Below are 16790 nucleotides of genomic sequence, written 5' to 3' on the forward strand. Positions count from 1 at the left end.
GTAAGTGGTTATATTTTAATATCAACTGAGACCTAGAAAATCCACCGATATTTCTGCTAAATTTAAAATCAGTCCTATTTTGCCATAACAGGTAAAAGTGCTGTCTGTACCTGGCTGACGCCCCCAGGTGCATACATTGTGGTAGCAAGGGCCAGGAGGGTATGTCCTTCCAATAGCATACTGCTTACACTGGCCTGGTTGCTGGGAATCAGTATCTGAGCATTTGCAAGGCTAGCCTGGAAGATCAGTTTGGGATCTGAAAAATAAGAGAGTACATTTTTCTCCTTGAGAGAGAGAAATACTAAACTAAGGATTACATAATTCTGAGAAAGAAACTTAATTTTTAACTCTATCCACAGTAAGAAGGATTTTCTAAGTTTAAGAGCAATGGGAAAATGTCACAAAGGAAAAAAAAGAAATATTTGTCCACATAAAAATAAAAACTTCCATTCAAACAAAGAAAATTGAAAGGTAGTAATGAACAAGGGGAAAAATCAACAACAGATGACAACCTAACAATTAATGCCTTCAACAAAGAGCTCATATCAATACAAAAGCCCAAAATACTGACTGTAACAGATAAATGGACAAAAGAAATAACCATTTTACAAACAAGGAAATATAAATGTCTGACACATAAAAATATATAATTCATTAGCAATAAAGAAATGCAAATTAAAATAGTAATTAGATGCCATATATCACCTATCAAATCAGCAATGATTTTTAAACATATTCATCCTCAAGCACAGAGCTGGTCAGTGTGCACAGAAGCTGGGACTTACAGAAAAGAATGGTGTAACCCTCCTGGAAAGCAATCTAGCCTTATATCAAGAACCTTCAAAAAAAAAAAAACAAAAAAAACAAAGAACCTTCAAAATGCACATAACCCCAGACCCAGGAATTTTATATCCAGGAACCTATCTGTACTAAGGAAATAATCTGAAACAAGCACAAAAATTTTATGTTCAAATATACTCAAGATTATTATTTATAACAGGAAAAATTGAAAACAGCCTTAATGTCAAAAAATGAGAGGATAGTAAATTAAATAAGAGTATTTCTATACAATGAAATATTATGTAGACATAAAATGGTCATTGTCTCTAAGAACATAGGAAAATTCTTATGTTATAATTACTATATGAAAAAACACACTATACAAATACATAGATGTTTCTGGTTATATCCCTAGCACTTACAGACTGTCACAGGTAGGGGATAAATAAATATTTGTTGGATGAATGAAATACAATATTGACTAGGTTTAAAAAAAGTATAGAGAAAATAACTAGAACAAAATATATTAAAACATATCAAGAGTTCCCTATGGATAGCTATCTTCCTGTTCACTTAAGCTATCTACCTATTGAGGTGTTATCTTGACAGTTGTCTGTGGCTTCCTATTTTTTTAATTATTATTTTTTAACAATGAAACATGTTACTTTATGATCACCAGAAAAATAAAACAAAACCAAAAACCCCTCAACCCACATTATGAAAAAAGTTATTCATTAGGAAAGAAATCAGGCATTACATAAAAGTGAAAGATTGGCTGTTGACACTCCTTGCGTATGTTGTGGCTTGGCCTGTCCCCTTTCCTGAACCTCTAGGATAACACCCACTAAGCCCTCAGGGGTCACAGGGTTTTTCTACCTGATTATAACCAGAGCAAGGCTCTCCATCATTGGCTCCACGAGAGAAGACACAACAATCCCACATATACTATGGATTTATTTTCACTCCAATTGGAGTTCCTTACTGAAAGATTCAGGGCAGCCATTTGGAAGACAGACCACCTCCTCATGGAAACAGGGTGTCAGTCTACCAAAGAGCAGGAACCTGTGATGAACTGGTAGGGTAAGAGATAGCCAACATAACCACACATGCTATCTGCTCCAAGTCTGGTTTTCTTCACTGTCAAGAGGCTAACATTTTTGGTCTTTTGCTTTTTAAATAAAGCTTGAGTCTAGATTATGGTCAAATATTTGTCTACAGCTAGACAGTTTATTCAAAGAGTTCGCAATTTAAATTCCATTCAACAGACCAGTTATTTATCCAAAGCAAGTTTTATTATTTAATACAATACACCCATACCTGTTAAATTACTGGAAACTTGTCGACACTGGACTAAAAATTCAAACCAAGGGTGAGCTTCATGTAATTCTTTTTTTTCCAAAAAGGGACAATTTGGAGGACTAAGTCTGTATATAAAACAAACAAACAAAAAAACTATCTGATTAACATAGAGGATAAGACAGACAATTACAACCATGTTTGCTCAGGGGATAACTAGCATAAAAAAAAAAAGAACTTTGTAATTAAAAAGTAAATATAACACAATATAATCCCAGTCTTGTGTTGTGTTTTACATATGCCTTATGATCTGGAAATAGAGAATTTTAGAGACAGGGATAATATCACTTAAAATGTATTTCCTACTGTGATGAAATTTTACCAGCTCTGTATAAGATTACCACCAGATATCTTTGCACTTGAAGATACGCTGTATTGGTTTTTTTTTTTTTTTTTTTAACAACAAAAGCTCTTTAGCTTTTTCAAACTTAAGAGGTTTTTGAAAACCTTTACGTAACTACAAGAGAAGCTGGGACTAAGCAGTTAAGGCTCATAACAGGTCCTCTAAAAATACAGCTTTTAAACTTTCACTTGCCAGTAGCTTTCAGGAAAACATTTCTGTGTTCAAAGTAAGTCTTAATGATATGAACAAGAAATACACCCTTTGCTTGACTTCCTAGTCTCTACTACACAAAGTAAAATAAAAATGTTCTCCTTAGCACATGAATGTGGGTTCTGGAATCAAACATAAGTATAATTAAATCTAGCTTTACAATTACTAGCTGTACGCCTTAAACAGGGCACTTAGTCTCTCTCAAAGCTTCAGTTTCCTCATCTGTGAAATGGAGGAGTAAGTAACCACCTCACAGGGTTTTCTGAAGATTAAATGAGATAATGCATGTAAAGTACTAAGCCTAGTGTCAAGAACACTGTAAGCACTCATATGTTAGAGACTACTACTATTTTTATTATTACTGACCCAATAGCAATTAACACAGGCCACAGATAACGATACTGCAGGTTGATCTTAGATATCAATATATATTGATATCTGTCTATCTAAATATAAGCTTTAGAGCATTTCTAAGATACCTTGCAGTGGTGATGAATTCAAAGTTTTTAACATTTGCTTGGTAATGAAAATATCAAAGAAGTCCAAGTTAACCTTTAGAATCCTCCCTCTTTTAAACTTGTAAAGCATTTCTTTCTAATTTCTAGTTATTTAAAAGGTTAACAGAGATGTTACAGAATTAACATCACCAAAAAACACATAATAAGCATTTAGTTGAATGCAGTATTGAACTAAAAGATGTACCAAATGTTAGAGTGGGAGGAACTACTTCAAAAAGATCAGTATTCCTCACGACAATGCTTAATATTTTACTAAAAGTCACATTCAGAAGTAGTACGGAAAGAGGGAACATGAAGGCCTGCTCAAGGACAAGTTAATTCTTAGTACTCACTTGTAATAGTCAAGAAAGACATAAAGAAGATACTGCAGACTGTGTTCCAAACAATAGAGAATGAAGTGACAATGGAAATCCCAACCATCTTTGGACCTATAGTTTTGAACAGGGAGGGTATCTTGCATCACGCCCCCAATACGGTTCAGTCTTTTGAGAAAGAGTTCAAAGTCTTCTAGTTCAGATGTAAGAAAAATTCCATTCCTATTGGGCAGGTTTAAATAAAAGATGGCAAGTTAAAAAGTTGCTATATTCAGAGCAGACCAAATCATTTCCATTGTTAAGTAGTCTCAACTAGTTAAAAGTATTTACAAATTAATACTGCCAATTCTTACCCCATAAATATGTTCAGACACACATATTTTGCTAGTTTCCAATAAAGGTTTCTGCACCACTGTAGTATTTTAATGTAGTAATGACAGTCTCGAGTTATATTAAATATTTCAAAAACCTAAACTAAGCCACCTCGATTACTTTGTTTTTACTGAAACTGTACAATCCAGTGTGGCAACAGTGGTTAAATCTTGAAGCTAGATGCTTTACACACTGAGGAATTCACCAAAATATCCAAACAAAATCATTAAGAAATTAAAGCAGAATAATTTAAATAGACCATTAAAGAATAGAAATTTGCATTTAAATATTTTTTATAAGTTTACTGTTAAATACATCATACATACCATTAAAGGAGTATAGAGAACATATTATGTGGAGTTTAGAGAAACACTGCATAGCCACCACCCAGATTACAGAACACTGTACCTAGAAGTCCTTTGTGTATTCCTCCCCCTTTACATGTGCTTTGCCCTCAGAGGTAACGACTATCCTTACTTTCATGATAACTATTCCCTTACTTTTATTCACCCATATAGTTTTACCACCCATGTGTGTAACCCCAAATAATGTAAGGTTTGGTTTTGCCTATTTCAAACTTTATATAAGAAGGGAACATCTTAGATATATTATTGTCTTGTTTCTTCTACTCAACATTGTGTGATTTATCCATGTTGATACCTATGGCTATAGTTTTTTAGTTTTCATTGTTATATAGTGTTCCACTGTACAATTATACTACATTTTACTTATCTGCTCTAACTTTGATGGTCATTGTTCCTAGATTTTTGGTAAAATAAATTTCCATTTCCATGATTACAAATGAGGAAGAACATCTCACATGTTTATTGGCCATTTGTGCTTCCTCTTTTGTGAAATGTCTATGTGTGCTGGTATCTTTCCCCTCCAGATCCAAGCTCTACTCTCCTGCTCTGCGTCCCTGGAGGCTCTCCTGTATGGGTTGCTCTAGAAGACTCCTGTGTCCTCAGGTTTCTGTTTTGGTTTCGTCTCCTATGGGAGACTCCCATGGGGAGATAAGAATTAAAGAAAAAGGGAGGATGGGGATACCTTGGCGCTCTCTGTGTGAGGTGACAGCAGGTTGGCTAACATTCTCCACTAAGAGACACAACTCCTGCCAGGCAGCTCCCTTGGTCTCAGTAACTGCTGTCTTCCTTTGCCCTGCCAGGCCTCTTAGAAAGCCCACCCTACTCCCAAGGTCATGAAGATATTCTTCCCTACCGTCTAAAAGCATTATAATTTTTACATTTTACATTTAGGTTTTAAAATCTACCTGGAATTGATTTTATGCATGATATAAGGCAGAGGGTCCAATTTCATTTCCCCCATATAGCTATTTAGTTATCCCAACCCCATTTGTTGAAAAGACTATTCTTTCCTCCAAAAAGACTGTTCTGCAGTGCCACCTCTGTCATATATAAGGTGAGCATACATATATGTCTGTTTCAGGGCTTCCCCAGTGGCACAGTGGTTAAGAATCTGCCTGCCAATGCAGGGGACACGGGTTCGATCCCTGGTCTGGGAAGATCCCACATGCCATGTGGTGCCATGCACCACAACTACTGAGCCTGCACTCTAGAGCCCATGAGCCACAACTACTGAGCCCACATGCCACAACTACTGAAGCTCGCATGCCTAGAGCCTGTGCTCCGCAACAAGAAAAGCCACCGTAATGAGAAGCCCGCACACTGCAATGAAGAGTAGCCCCTGCTCACTGCAACTAGAGAAAGCCCGTGCACAGCAACGAAGACCCAATGCAGCCAAAAATAAATCAATAAAAATAATTTTTTTAAAAAAGTCTGTTTCTATGCTCACTCTTCTGTCTTAATTGCTATAGCTTTAGAGTAAGTTTTAATATCTGGTAGGGCAAGTTCTTCTTTTTCAGGGTTGTTCTTGACCCTCTGAATTTCCATATAAACATTTATAATCAGCTTGTCAAATCCATTGCTGGGATTTTCATTGAGATTGCACTATATCTAAAGATCAACTTGGGAAGAATTGATAGCAGGCTTGTCTTGTTCCAAATCTAAAGAGAATGCTTGTGATGTTTCACCATTAAGTATAATATTAGTTGGAAGATTTTTTTGTTAACATCTCTTTAAAGTTAAGGAAGTTTGCAGCTATTCCTAGTTTGCTAATAGGTTTTATTATAAATAGATGTTGAATTTTATCAAATGCTTTTCTGTATCTATCAGGGTGGTATGATTTTTTCCCTTTAATCTGTTAATACAGTAGATCTCACTAATTCATTATTGTCATAATTCATGTTAAAACACATACATATTATCTTTATAAACAATCAAGTATTAAGCAAAATATTTGATAAGCATACAAGTTATACAAAAGTCTACTTTTAGCAAACAAGAAGAAAAGGATTTAGTGCAATGAAAAGAACAGTGACTAGAAAGTCACTGGTAAAATGATTGAAGCCTGTAAGTAACTGGGTTAGGCAAAGCTCTTAACTTCTTTAGATCTCCCTCTCCACATCTTTAAGTTGGGTAGGACAGTACAGTTATACTTCCCCAATAAGTATAAATATAAAAGAATACATGGGAAATAATTTTAAGAAACTTAAAAATTAACAAATATGTTAAGTCTCATTATTTTGACAGCTTAGGGAGATAGGTTGAGCTCTATGAAATTGCTGATATTCAACCATTTTTCACCTCTACAAACGGCAAGTTCACATGATTCAAGCTAACAATTATTTTTAGAAATGAATTAAAAGTTTAAAGTCTTGGGCCTCCCTGGTGGCGCAGTGGCTGAGAATCTGCCTGCCGATGCAGGGGACACGGGTTCGAGCCCTGGTCTGGGAACATCCCACATGCTGTGGAGCAACTGGGCCCGTGAGCCACAACTACCGAGCCTGCGCGCCTGGAGCCTGTGCTCCGCAACAAGAAAGGCCGCGATAGTGAGAAGGTCCGTGCACCGCGATGAAGAGTGGCCCCCGCTTGCCGCAACTAGAGAGAGCCCTCGCACAAAAACGAAGACCCAACACAGCCAAAAATAAATAAATAAATTAAAAAAAAAAGTTTAAAGTCTTCAGTTATCACTTCAAGTGATACTTCCCCTGTTTTCTTAATTGAGCTGTCCTCTTTAGTTCAAGGCCATACATGGCGTACGGGTGCAGTGATAGTACTGAGAAGAGTGGGAAACATTATAGGATACTAAGGTATCCTCATCGCAAGCTCTTGTCACTTGGTCCTTGTATCCCCATGGATAGCTTACCATTTCTACCCCAAAGCATATACAGTGTTTTGGCAAGAACCTTCATGTAGAATTTGAGAGCCTATTCACTACCTAATGTTAAATACATGTGATTTTAAAACCTCAATATACAATAATGCCCTTTCAATTTTAAAATATCAATATTATGAAACAATGTTGCATTGGATTTATGGCATTTCAGAGGAAAAGTTGCACCACTGTATTTTATTGTTCTTCCTTTTACACATCCCCACAGTTTACAGTACCTGGCCAGCGTATCTAAAATTTCATTCCTCATGTAGTTGTTGCAGCGAGTATTCTGATCAACAACGTCCACAGTCAGAGGGGGCCATTTGTTCTGCTGAAGTGAGGCAAATCTATTCTGGGTCTGAAATTCTCCAATCCACAAGGTAATGCTGAACCAATCATGGCGAGCTGTGAGGTATCTCCAGAGGGCTTCGGGAGAATATGATTTGTATTCTACATTAAGAAGAAAATACATTTTAAAATAGCAATGAATGATGATTATTGACACAAAGCTCAACACTAATTGAGTAAATATGATGATCTGGACAAATATCTATGTAACAGATGAATTATTCAGGCCCTCTGCTTCTTTTACTATTTTCCTCTTTTGTGGTGGTGTTCATTTTTTTTTTTTTTGTGGTGTTGTTCATTTTATAATCGATATATTAGCCCTCTTTTCTCTTTTCCTTAATATAAATAAAAACTCTGGCTGTAATAATAAACACGAATTTGACACCCTATGAATTACCACTGTTTGCCAGTGTTAGTTATTCCCCAGAGCCCTGGTATGATACAGATCCTCAGTTTAAATAGGAAGAAACCAAAGACTATTTGGAAAAACAAAGAATGTCACTCTGAGGCTGGGAAGAGAACTCTTAGCCTTGAAATCTCAATTCACTGAACCACGTGACTTTTCTCTTTCGCTATCACATTATAAATCCCTTACAAAAACCTCAAGAATAAGGGCTCAATCTCAATGTAATGACTTGCATTTTAAAGTAACTGAATATATTTTTTCCCCAAAAGGAATTCTAAAATGAGGACACACCAAAATATTCAAATACCAATGCCTTATTTAATCTTCATTCACTATGCTCAGATTTTAGGCTCTTTCACACTTGCCTTCTGGACTTATCCTGGGGAGAAGGATGGATTCTTGTGTTAGTTGATTCCACCACTGAGCCCAAGTTAACACAATTCTGTGATCTTGCTTGTTAAGTTTATCTGTATCTTTATGATCATATTTCAGGAATGAGTCCAAAACAGACTTGTGCTTGAAAAAATCTTGTTCCTTTATCGAATACCTAAAAGAGTGATAAGAAATTTTTTTAATTTTGGAGGAAAAAGCATCATTCCTTTTTCTCTGTTCAAGAAGTTCTACTCTTTTGGGGAACACAAAATTCAATACTCTTAATTTTGTATTTATTATCTTAAAAATATATATCTGATTACGCACATATTGAAATGACAGGGAATTCCTAAGTCTCTTCTAGATGATACAAATTTTATCTTCATAAGGAATGTAAGCTCAGTTCCACATAAGAAGGCCATGCTAACAGTTATAAGCTAAGCCTTGTCTACAATATTCTTCCCATGTTATAAAAAGGGGGCTAATGAGACTACCTGGGAAAAGACTGGATCTGCATATTTTCTTGGAAATGTCCTGAATAAAACTTCTCAACTTGATGCACGAAGTCTATAGTTCTTTTTTCTTTTTCAGAAAAATAATTTTTTTCTTTTAAAATTTCAACCTTGAATAAAAAGTAATTTTAAAAAAAGTAATTAAAGCAGTGACCTCACAAAAATCAAGAACATTTGCAAAACAAATGTCATGATTTTAAATATCATTTAAGAATAATGTTTTGAATTTTTGAGGCAATGTATGTATTCACACAAATTTTCCATTACCACAAATGCAAAATGATCATTTAAAAAGACAAAAGAGTTGTCATACTTTTACTTACTGGGTATTAGTTGAATATTAAAATAATTCATTTTGAAATTTCACCAACATTTACTAGAAAATGTAAACTACTTAGTCTCACCTTTACCTACCAAAAAGTCCCGTATGTTTTTATCAGTTGTATAGAAGCATATCTTGAGCAACTGGTCTTTTACATTAAAGCCCTGAAGTAAACATAGAAAATCAAGAAAACTTACATTTTGTAATGGAGCTATTTTGAACATAAATATATGTTAAATACAGAAGTAGTCTAGTATAGACATACGCCTTGTTAGAATTCCACAACTTTTCAGCTCTTGTAAACATTCATTTTCTACATCTATCATGCATATTTACTGCCTATCCCTAAAGTCCTTAAGGCACTTTGTTTGCCAGAAGAAAGGCAGCACACAGAACAATTCAGGGTAATGCCAGGCTACCATAGTACCAAAACTACAGCTATCTGTTATGATGATTCACTTGAAGACAAAAGTCTGTGTAAATAACAACCTTTACATAGTTTCACTCCTCTGAACTTCAGAAAGTTACCGTGGGCAAGACCTCAACCACGCAGATGAGGCCCAGATCTCAGCTTTGTCCAGGAACCCCACCTCTAGGACATTCCCTTCTCAAATGAAGTAAAACCATGGAACACAAAGTAAAGGTAAAAGCCATTGGAAAGTTCAAATGGAGATATAAGAGGTCACACGGACAATAAAGAATGTCCCCCAACAAATAATGAGGTCCTGTGCATGCTCTGACATGTGTGAAATCTTTTATGAGAAATACTGTCTCCTTCTAACCAAAGTACCAAATCTAACAGAGAACAAATGATGGAAATTCCAATCAAAAATTTCTTCAAGAAAGTTCTTAGTACCAAAGAATGTTTCCCAGTATTACTGTCATAATTTCTTAGTAAAAGTTACACAAATTTCTTAGTTTGTGACACATCTATGAATACAAATCAATTTTTATATCAACCAGAAATTATATTAAATACATAAGAGAACTTCTCTTACATTAGAGACTTTATGATCAAACAGATTATGCCACTTACCATATTCTTCAAAAGCTCAGAGGCTTCCTTTATATTATTCTTTTTCAAATTGTCAAAGACCAAATCTAGGCCTATTCTAATCAACTCCTCGAGTCTTTGAGCAGAATGACTGTTAATCCTGAAGAAAGTTTGTGCCTCTGGTATTTTGTTGTTTAAAATGGCATTGGCAATAACTTCCTAGGAAAGAAGGAAGGAAAAAAAATATTTGCTTTTTGAGTCCCTCTTTATTACCTTATTATGACTATCAACATGGGACTTATACATTTACTGAGTACCTCAATAAGGGACTTTTACCAAAAACCTTCTACTAGATTTGGGGCTTTGCACAGGGGACATGAATTGACCAAAAGATGGACTCTGCTCTCTAGGAGGTTTTAGACTAGTACAAGAAATGCAAATAAAGACTGATTATAGTACTGTATGATAAGGGTGATGATATAGGTATCCCAGGGTTCCAGAGAGGAGGGTCCAGAAAAGGAACATCTAAATAAGAGAGATGAAAAAAAAAAAGGTTTCCTAGTAGAGATGACTGATAAAGTAAAAGTTTTAAAGACAAGTACGTGTTACATACATTTATTGAAAAAAGAACATGTGTTCCAAAAAGTGAGAATATTATATGCAGAGGCATAAAGGCAAGAAACAGTTATCAAGCATTCAGAGAACTCCAAATTACTTAATATAACTGGAGAAAAAGCTGAAGAGAGTAGCAGGCGAGACTTGAAAGAAAAGCAAAGGCTCCATCATAAAGGGCATTGTGTGTGTGAGATGGATTTTATCCTGAAACTTATGCAGAGCCACTGAAGGATCTTAAAAGCAAGGGTGATATAATCATATATATATTTTAGGAAGATATACATATTTTAAAAAGAACATGTATTCATATGCATGTTCTTGGAGACAGCATCCACTGCTTTCATCAAAGTGGACTGTAACCTCCCCCAAAATTAGAAATCAATGAATATGAGTAAAAAGAACAGAAGACCATGGATGAAGCCATGGAGCACATTAAAAGAGGGGAAAACAGGAAATGAATGAAACCTGCAAAGGAGACGGGAAGAGGGAAGCCCTAAAGAGTGGAAAGAAAATCAAGTTATTTTTGGCTAGAGAATGATTAAGAGACAGAAAATGCAGTCACAGCAGGTACTTCCCTACCCTTCCACCCCAGGAAGAGCAGTCTTGTGAACCTGGCAGCATCTCAGCCTTATCAACTTTCAAACCCTATCAATTCTGATCCTCTGGGTTAAGCTATTCTGGCCTTTGTCTTTCCAATGCCAACACTCTCCAAGAGGTTAGAGGAATTCTTCCAGTCCCTAGTCAGAAAAAAGAATCAGAGTTTGGCTGTATTAACTTACACTGTACAAAGAAAGGCAAGTTGATAAATACAGGAAACTTAATTTACAAAATATCTTAACTAGAATCTGAGATAAGACTCGAATATACTTCTAAGCAATAATGTCATAAAATTTTCCTAAGATAGAATCAACAGCAGCAATTTGATTTATCCAAGGGTCAGGCAGAATGCATAAGTCCAAAGTGCCAGGCCCTAGACACTGAAGGAGTGACAGTTCACAATGAGTTTGGGGTCGGGTGTTTGTCCCTGGATCCAAATGGGCAGATCTGGCATAAAGAGGGAGCCTATCTGTGTTCTGAATTAAGTAAATGAAACTTGCAGACATAAATTTGAAGTTGTGCCCAGAGATCCAAAAATCTATAAAACCTAAAACCCTTGCCAAAGATTCTGAATCACAAGTGTTCAGATTCTAAATTCTGTTTCTTCTATCATTTTCTCAGATCCTCTAAGTCTGGCAAATAAAAGAAGTGATAATTACTCATATTTACCTCAATGCTGAGCTTCTCCCATATATTGCTCTCCTTTACTTTGGGGACATTTTCATTTACATCATATTCATCTATAGCATCTGTTAGCTTCCAAGGAAACTTTATCATGAAGGTTCGAAGTTCATTAATGTAGCTGGTCAAAATGTTCACTCCTTTCTGTAGATGTTCATCTAGCCCTATGGAAAACACCAACGTGCCAATTTCATATACATAAATGTGTGTGTGTGTGTGTGTGTGTGTGTGTGTGCGTGCGCACAGACAGAATAAACTCTGAGCTATCATAAAGAAGTTTACAAAATGGCAAAATTCAAACTCAGCGTTTTCATGTCAAACAAAAAAATCTCTGAGCTTTCTCCTATTTACAAGTACGTCCATGTTTTAATATAACCCTTTTCACCCTCTTCACAATGATTAGTTCTTTCTGCCAAATTTCCCAGTATTAAAACCCAATTCACTCACTCAGTTACACACTGACCCAACCTAAGCAAACGGCACTCCCCGGCTTACGCTCTCTCACGCAATAGGACCACTTATATCTCTGTCCTGACATAAGAATGGGCTAATTATCCCCTTCTTTGCTGCTGTTCTTACCTTCATTGTGAATAAAAAGCTCCTTTATTTGTTTGTTAAGGAAAGACAGTGTAAGATTAAGCAACTGTTCCGAAAAGTGTTTGCTCTGGGTTTCAGAATCATTTTCTCTAATTGCTGAGCAAAGTAAATCCAATGCTGGTGTCAGCTCTTCCACATCTGAGGAAAAATCAAAGAAAGGAACATGAAGAACACCAGGATACTCCCAGTAAAATTAACCTATCCAGAAATACCATGCTGCAATATCTTAAAACATAAGACAAAGACTAATGTCTTATTCTCGAAAAGCTCACAAAACTTTCATGAAGTCTCATTACTTGCAAACTTTAGCTACTTACTCTACTTTAGCTACTTACTCTACTTACTACTAGTCATCATTTACCGGTACGACTAGTAACTACGATTTTGCTGCCCAACTACTATATTTTAAGTACCGTAGTTGGTGTTTTATAAATGCTATCTCATTTATTCCATTTAACAACCTGAGAGGTAGGTGTTATAGCCCCCTTTCCACAGATGAGGAAACTGAGGTTTAGCGAGGATAAATAACTTGTCCAAGCTAATTTGAAAGTACAGACAAAATTTGAATTTAAGCCTGTCTGATTCCAAAACCATTCTCTTAAACACACAGGTGAAAGCAAGGCCCCTGAATCCTCTATTTGCCAGCTTCAAATAAATAAAATGATTCCTGTTTATCTTAGCATTGGCCCCACCTCTAGAATTGTACCTGTGTGAGAATGATGGGAAACATGGATTTTACCCTGAGAAAGCAGGTAAAGTTAGTCCTATGCTTCTTGTTTCCAGATCCATCCCCACTCTTTAAGGAAAAGCAGTGCAGCTGAGAGTGGAATAAGGAGTAATCACCGACCACCCAACAGCAGAAGTGAGTAATGACCATATAATCATTGATGGAGTCCCCCTCAACACCACAAACCAGGCCTTTCTCTATAAATTCAAGCAGGCTTAAAAAAAACAATGGAGCATAAAAAAGTTAGCAATTCAAGAGGGAGGAGACCAAACTCTGCAGGCAAAACAAAAGAGAATGTTTTTAAAAAATAAAATTTCTAATCCACATTGTCAGTAAGGACTAACGTTAAATTGATAGAAAAAGTAGGTTGTCATTTTCTCCACTTAAGAGTACAAATTGGTGAAACTTTTCTGGAGGATAATTTATAAAAAAAATTTAAGAATGTAAATTGTGTGTCTCTTTGACCTGTGAATTCCACATCTAGAAATTAATCCCAATAATTGTACATATGTGAAATCACACAAACACACAGCATTTATAGCACATTGCCAATAATAGTAAAAATTAGAATCAACCTAATGTGTAATAGGAGTTTGGTTGGGTAAATTATGGTACAGCCCATACAATGAAATTCTATGCCACCATAGATAATAGGTGTATCTATCATTATCAAGAAAGATGTCTGTAACATATTATCAAGTGAAAAAAAAAAAAAGCAGATTATAAAACTTTATGTACAAGGGAAAACACACTTTATTACCCTGTCCTCTAAAGAGAGGATTTGCATGACTACCTGGTCCAAGAAGAAAAGCAGAGCTCCCGTTTATTAAAAATGAAAGCCAAAGTCTTGAAAAGAAGTGTTGCTAATGTAGCAAAAAAGCAGAAGAGTCAGGCTGAGAAGTCTTATAACAAGTCCCAGTCCCCAACTCAGCCAGCTGCACTGCCACTATACATCAATATCTCAGACAACTGCAAGAGCTGGAAATTTTTGCAAATGAAGTTTATTCTCTTTTGAATAAAATGCTCTTGAATTTGAAAGATCATCTCTTCTTTGCATACCAAAGATACAAAGCACAGTACAGGATATGAATAATCAACGCATATGATAAGAACATTTATAGATTCTCACAACTATCTCAAGATTCCAGAAAGTAAATAAAATGTTATGACTGACTCCTGGCAAATAAATAAGTCATCAGAAAACACAACGATAATTTGAAAGTGATTAAAAAGGAAAGATGATAAATACAAATGTAGAAGTCTCTACACTACTTACGTTTTAAATATAAATGGGATGGAAAGTGATCAAACTGATCAGGTACAGAAGATTTTGAGGATGGACTCAAAAGATTTTCCTTGCTCTTCAAAAAGAAATCTACTGTGTCCAGCTGACGATTTTCTATTCCTGCCTGAGGTGGGAGAAAATCAGAAAAAAATTACAATAGGAAAAAAAATTGGGATACAGATTTTTTAAACTTTACAACTTAATGTACTAACACAAAGAGACACAGGCTATCTTTTTTTTTTAAGATTTATGTTTATTTATTTATTTATTTTTGGCTGCATCAGGTCTTTAGTTGCAGCACGTGGGATCTTCACTGAGGCATGCAGAATCTTTCATCGCGGCGCACAGGCTCTTCGTTGCAGCGCACAGCCTTCTCTCTAGTTGGGGCATGCGGGTTTTCTCTCTCTAGTTGTGGTGCGCAGGCTCCAGGGTGCGTGGGCTCTGTAGCTGTGGTGTGCAGGTTCTAGAGCACGTGGGCTCTGTAGTTTGTGGCACGCAGGCTCTCTAGTTGAGGCACGTGAGCTCAGTAGTTGTGGCGTGCGGGCTTAGTTGCCCTGCAGCATGTGGGATCTTAGTTCCCTGACCAGGGATCGAATCCGCGTCCTCTGCATTAGAAGGCAGGTTCTTTACCACTGGACCACCAGGGAAGTCCCCACAAGGCTATCTTTATCTTGCAAGAGTACCTGAGTTCTAGGGAGGATTCTGACAATGACCATATGACTTGGGGCAAGTCTCTGTAACCTTTCTGAACTTCAGTTCTGCTTTAGTTCTACCATTCTGTAATTCTAACACCATTCAAAGCTAGGTACTCAGGGATCACCCTCACAGTTATCGTCTATTTTAATTAAAATGTTAAAGCAGTATGATAAAAAGTTAAACTGAAAAAGCAGGCTAAATACAGACTCCCATTTCTAAAGTAAGCATCTGAGGAAAGTTTTCTATAAAGAACACGTAAAAATCACAGATTTAAAAATATATATACAGTTGACCCTTGAACAACTCAGGAGTTAGGGACGCTGATCCTCCCGTGCAGTGAAAAACCCATGTATAACTCTACAGTCATCACTCTGAATCAGAGGTTCCACATCCATGTATTCAACCAACCTTGGATTGTGCAGTACTGTAGTACTCACTATTGAAAACAAGTCATCATACAAGCGGACCTGCGCAGCTCAAACCCATGTTGTTCAAGGGTCAATTACGTGTGTGTGTTTATAAAATATACCTTTAAACGCTCAGTTGAACTGGAAAGAAAGAGAAAAATCCTCAGAGAGTATAAACAAATCTCTGACGACCTAAATAAAGCAGGGGCTGAAAAACAGGGCCCACCAACCAAATTCAACTCCTGTCTGTCTTTGTAAATGAAGTTTTATGGGAACACGGCCACATCCATTCATTTACCTATTGTCAATGGCTATAATGGCATATCTGAGTATTTGTAACAGAAATCTTCCTGGAAAGCCTAAAATATTTATTCTCTGGTCCTTGACAGAAAAAGTTTCCCATGCCTAGCCTAAAGCACTGTGCCTAAGAATCACCTGGAGAGCTTGTTAACATGTGGATTGCTGAGCCCATTCCCCAGAGATTCTGATTCCCTAAGTCTGGGTTGGGGCCTGAAAATTTACATTTCTAATAAATCTGCTGGAGATGGTAATGCTGCTGGTCTGGGGACCACACTGAGAATCAATGGGCTGAAGTTCTGGGTGCTAGGCCAGGCAGGCTAGGTGAGAGGTATTGGTGAAAGTTATGTGTGAAGGAAGAAGAAAGAGGATAAACCTAGGGTCTATGCACAGTGACAATCGCCAAAAGAAGATGAACTAGAAAAATTACTCCACCAGAGGGAGACCATAAACAAACCACACCTTTGCACTAGGTAGTGAAAGGAAAAACTATACTATGTATGGTTAAATAAGAATATTATTGCTCTTAGGAGATATATGTTAAAGTACTTAGAATGAAAAGTTACAAAGTTTGCAACTTTCAAATAGTTCAGCAAAAATAAGAAGTACACATACAGCTAAAACAAATGTGGCAAAATGTTAACAGTCGGTAAATGGGAGAGGTAAATGGATGCTCATTTTATTATTTTTATAATTTTTCTATAAATTTGAAAAATTTCAAAATAACACATTTAAAAATAATGGCCAAATAGTAATTCTAGAAATTAAAAAAATAAAAATTGAAACCAGATACTCAGTGGATGTATT

The 16790-nt window shown here is 36.2% G+C and overlaps 1 protein-coding gene across 1 annotated transcript in view; it reads right to left on the minus strand.

Annotated features, from left to right (window-relative positions):
* Positions 1-16790, minus strand: part of SPG11 (SPG11 vesicle trafficking associated, spatacsin) — a 94771-nt gene that overhangs the window by 62847 nt on the left and 15134 nt on the right. Inside the window, exons 8-18 of the mRNA XM_060005152.1 lie at positions 14575-14707; positions 12554-12709; positions 11963-12138; positions 10124-10300; positions 9180-9251; positions 8748-8875; positions 8247-8428; positions 7364-7577; positions 3540-3743; positions 2098-2204; positions 111-256 (exon numbers count right to left, since the gene is read on the minus strand). Coding sequence (XP_059861135.1) covers positions 111-256; positions 2098-2204; positions 3540-3743; positions 7364-7577; positions 8247-8428; positions 8748-8875; positions 9180-9251; positions 10124-10300; positions 11963-12138; positions 12554-12709; positions 14575-14707 — 1695 coding nt within the window. The remainder of the gene's footprint in view (positions 1-110; positions 257-2097; positions 2205-3539; positions 3744-7363; positions 7578-8246; positions 8429-8747; positions 8876-9179; positions 9252-10123; positions 10301-11962; positions 12139-12553; positions 12710-14574; positions 14708-16790) is intronic.

This window comes from Delphinus delphis, chromosome 2 (assembly GCF_949987515.2).
Source record: "Delphinus delphis chromosome 2, mDelDel1.2, whole genome shotgun sequence".
In the NCBI taxonomy this organism is placed as follows: Eukaryota; Metazoa; Chordata; class Mammalia; order Artiodactyla; family Delphinidae; genus Delphinus; species Delphinus delphis.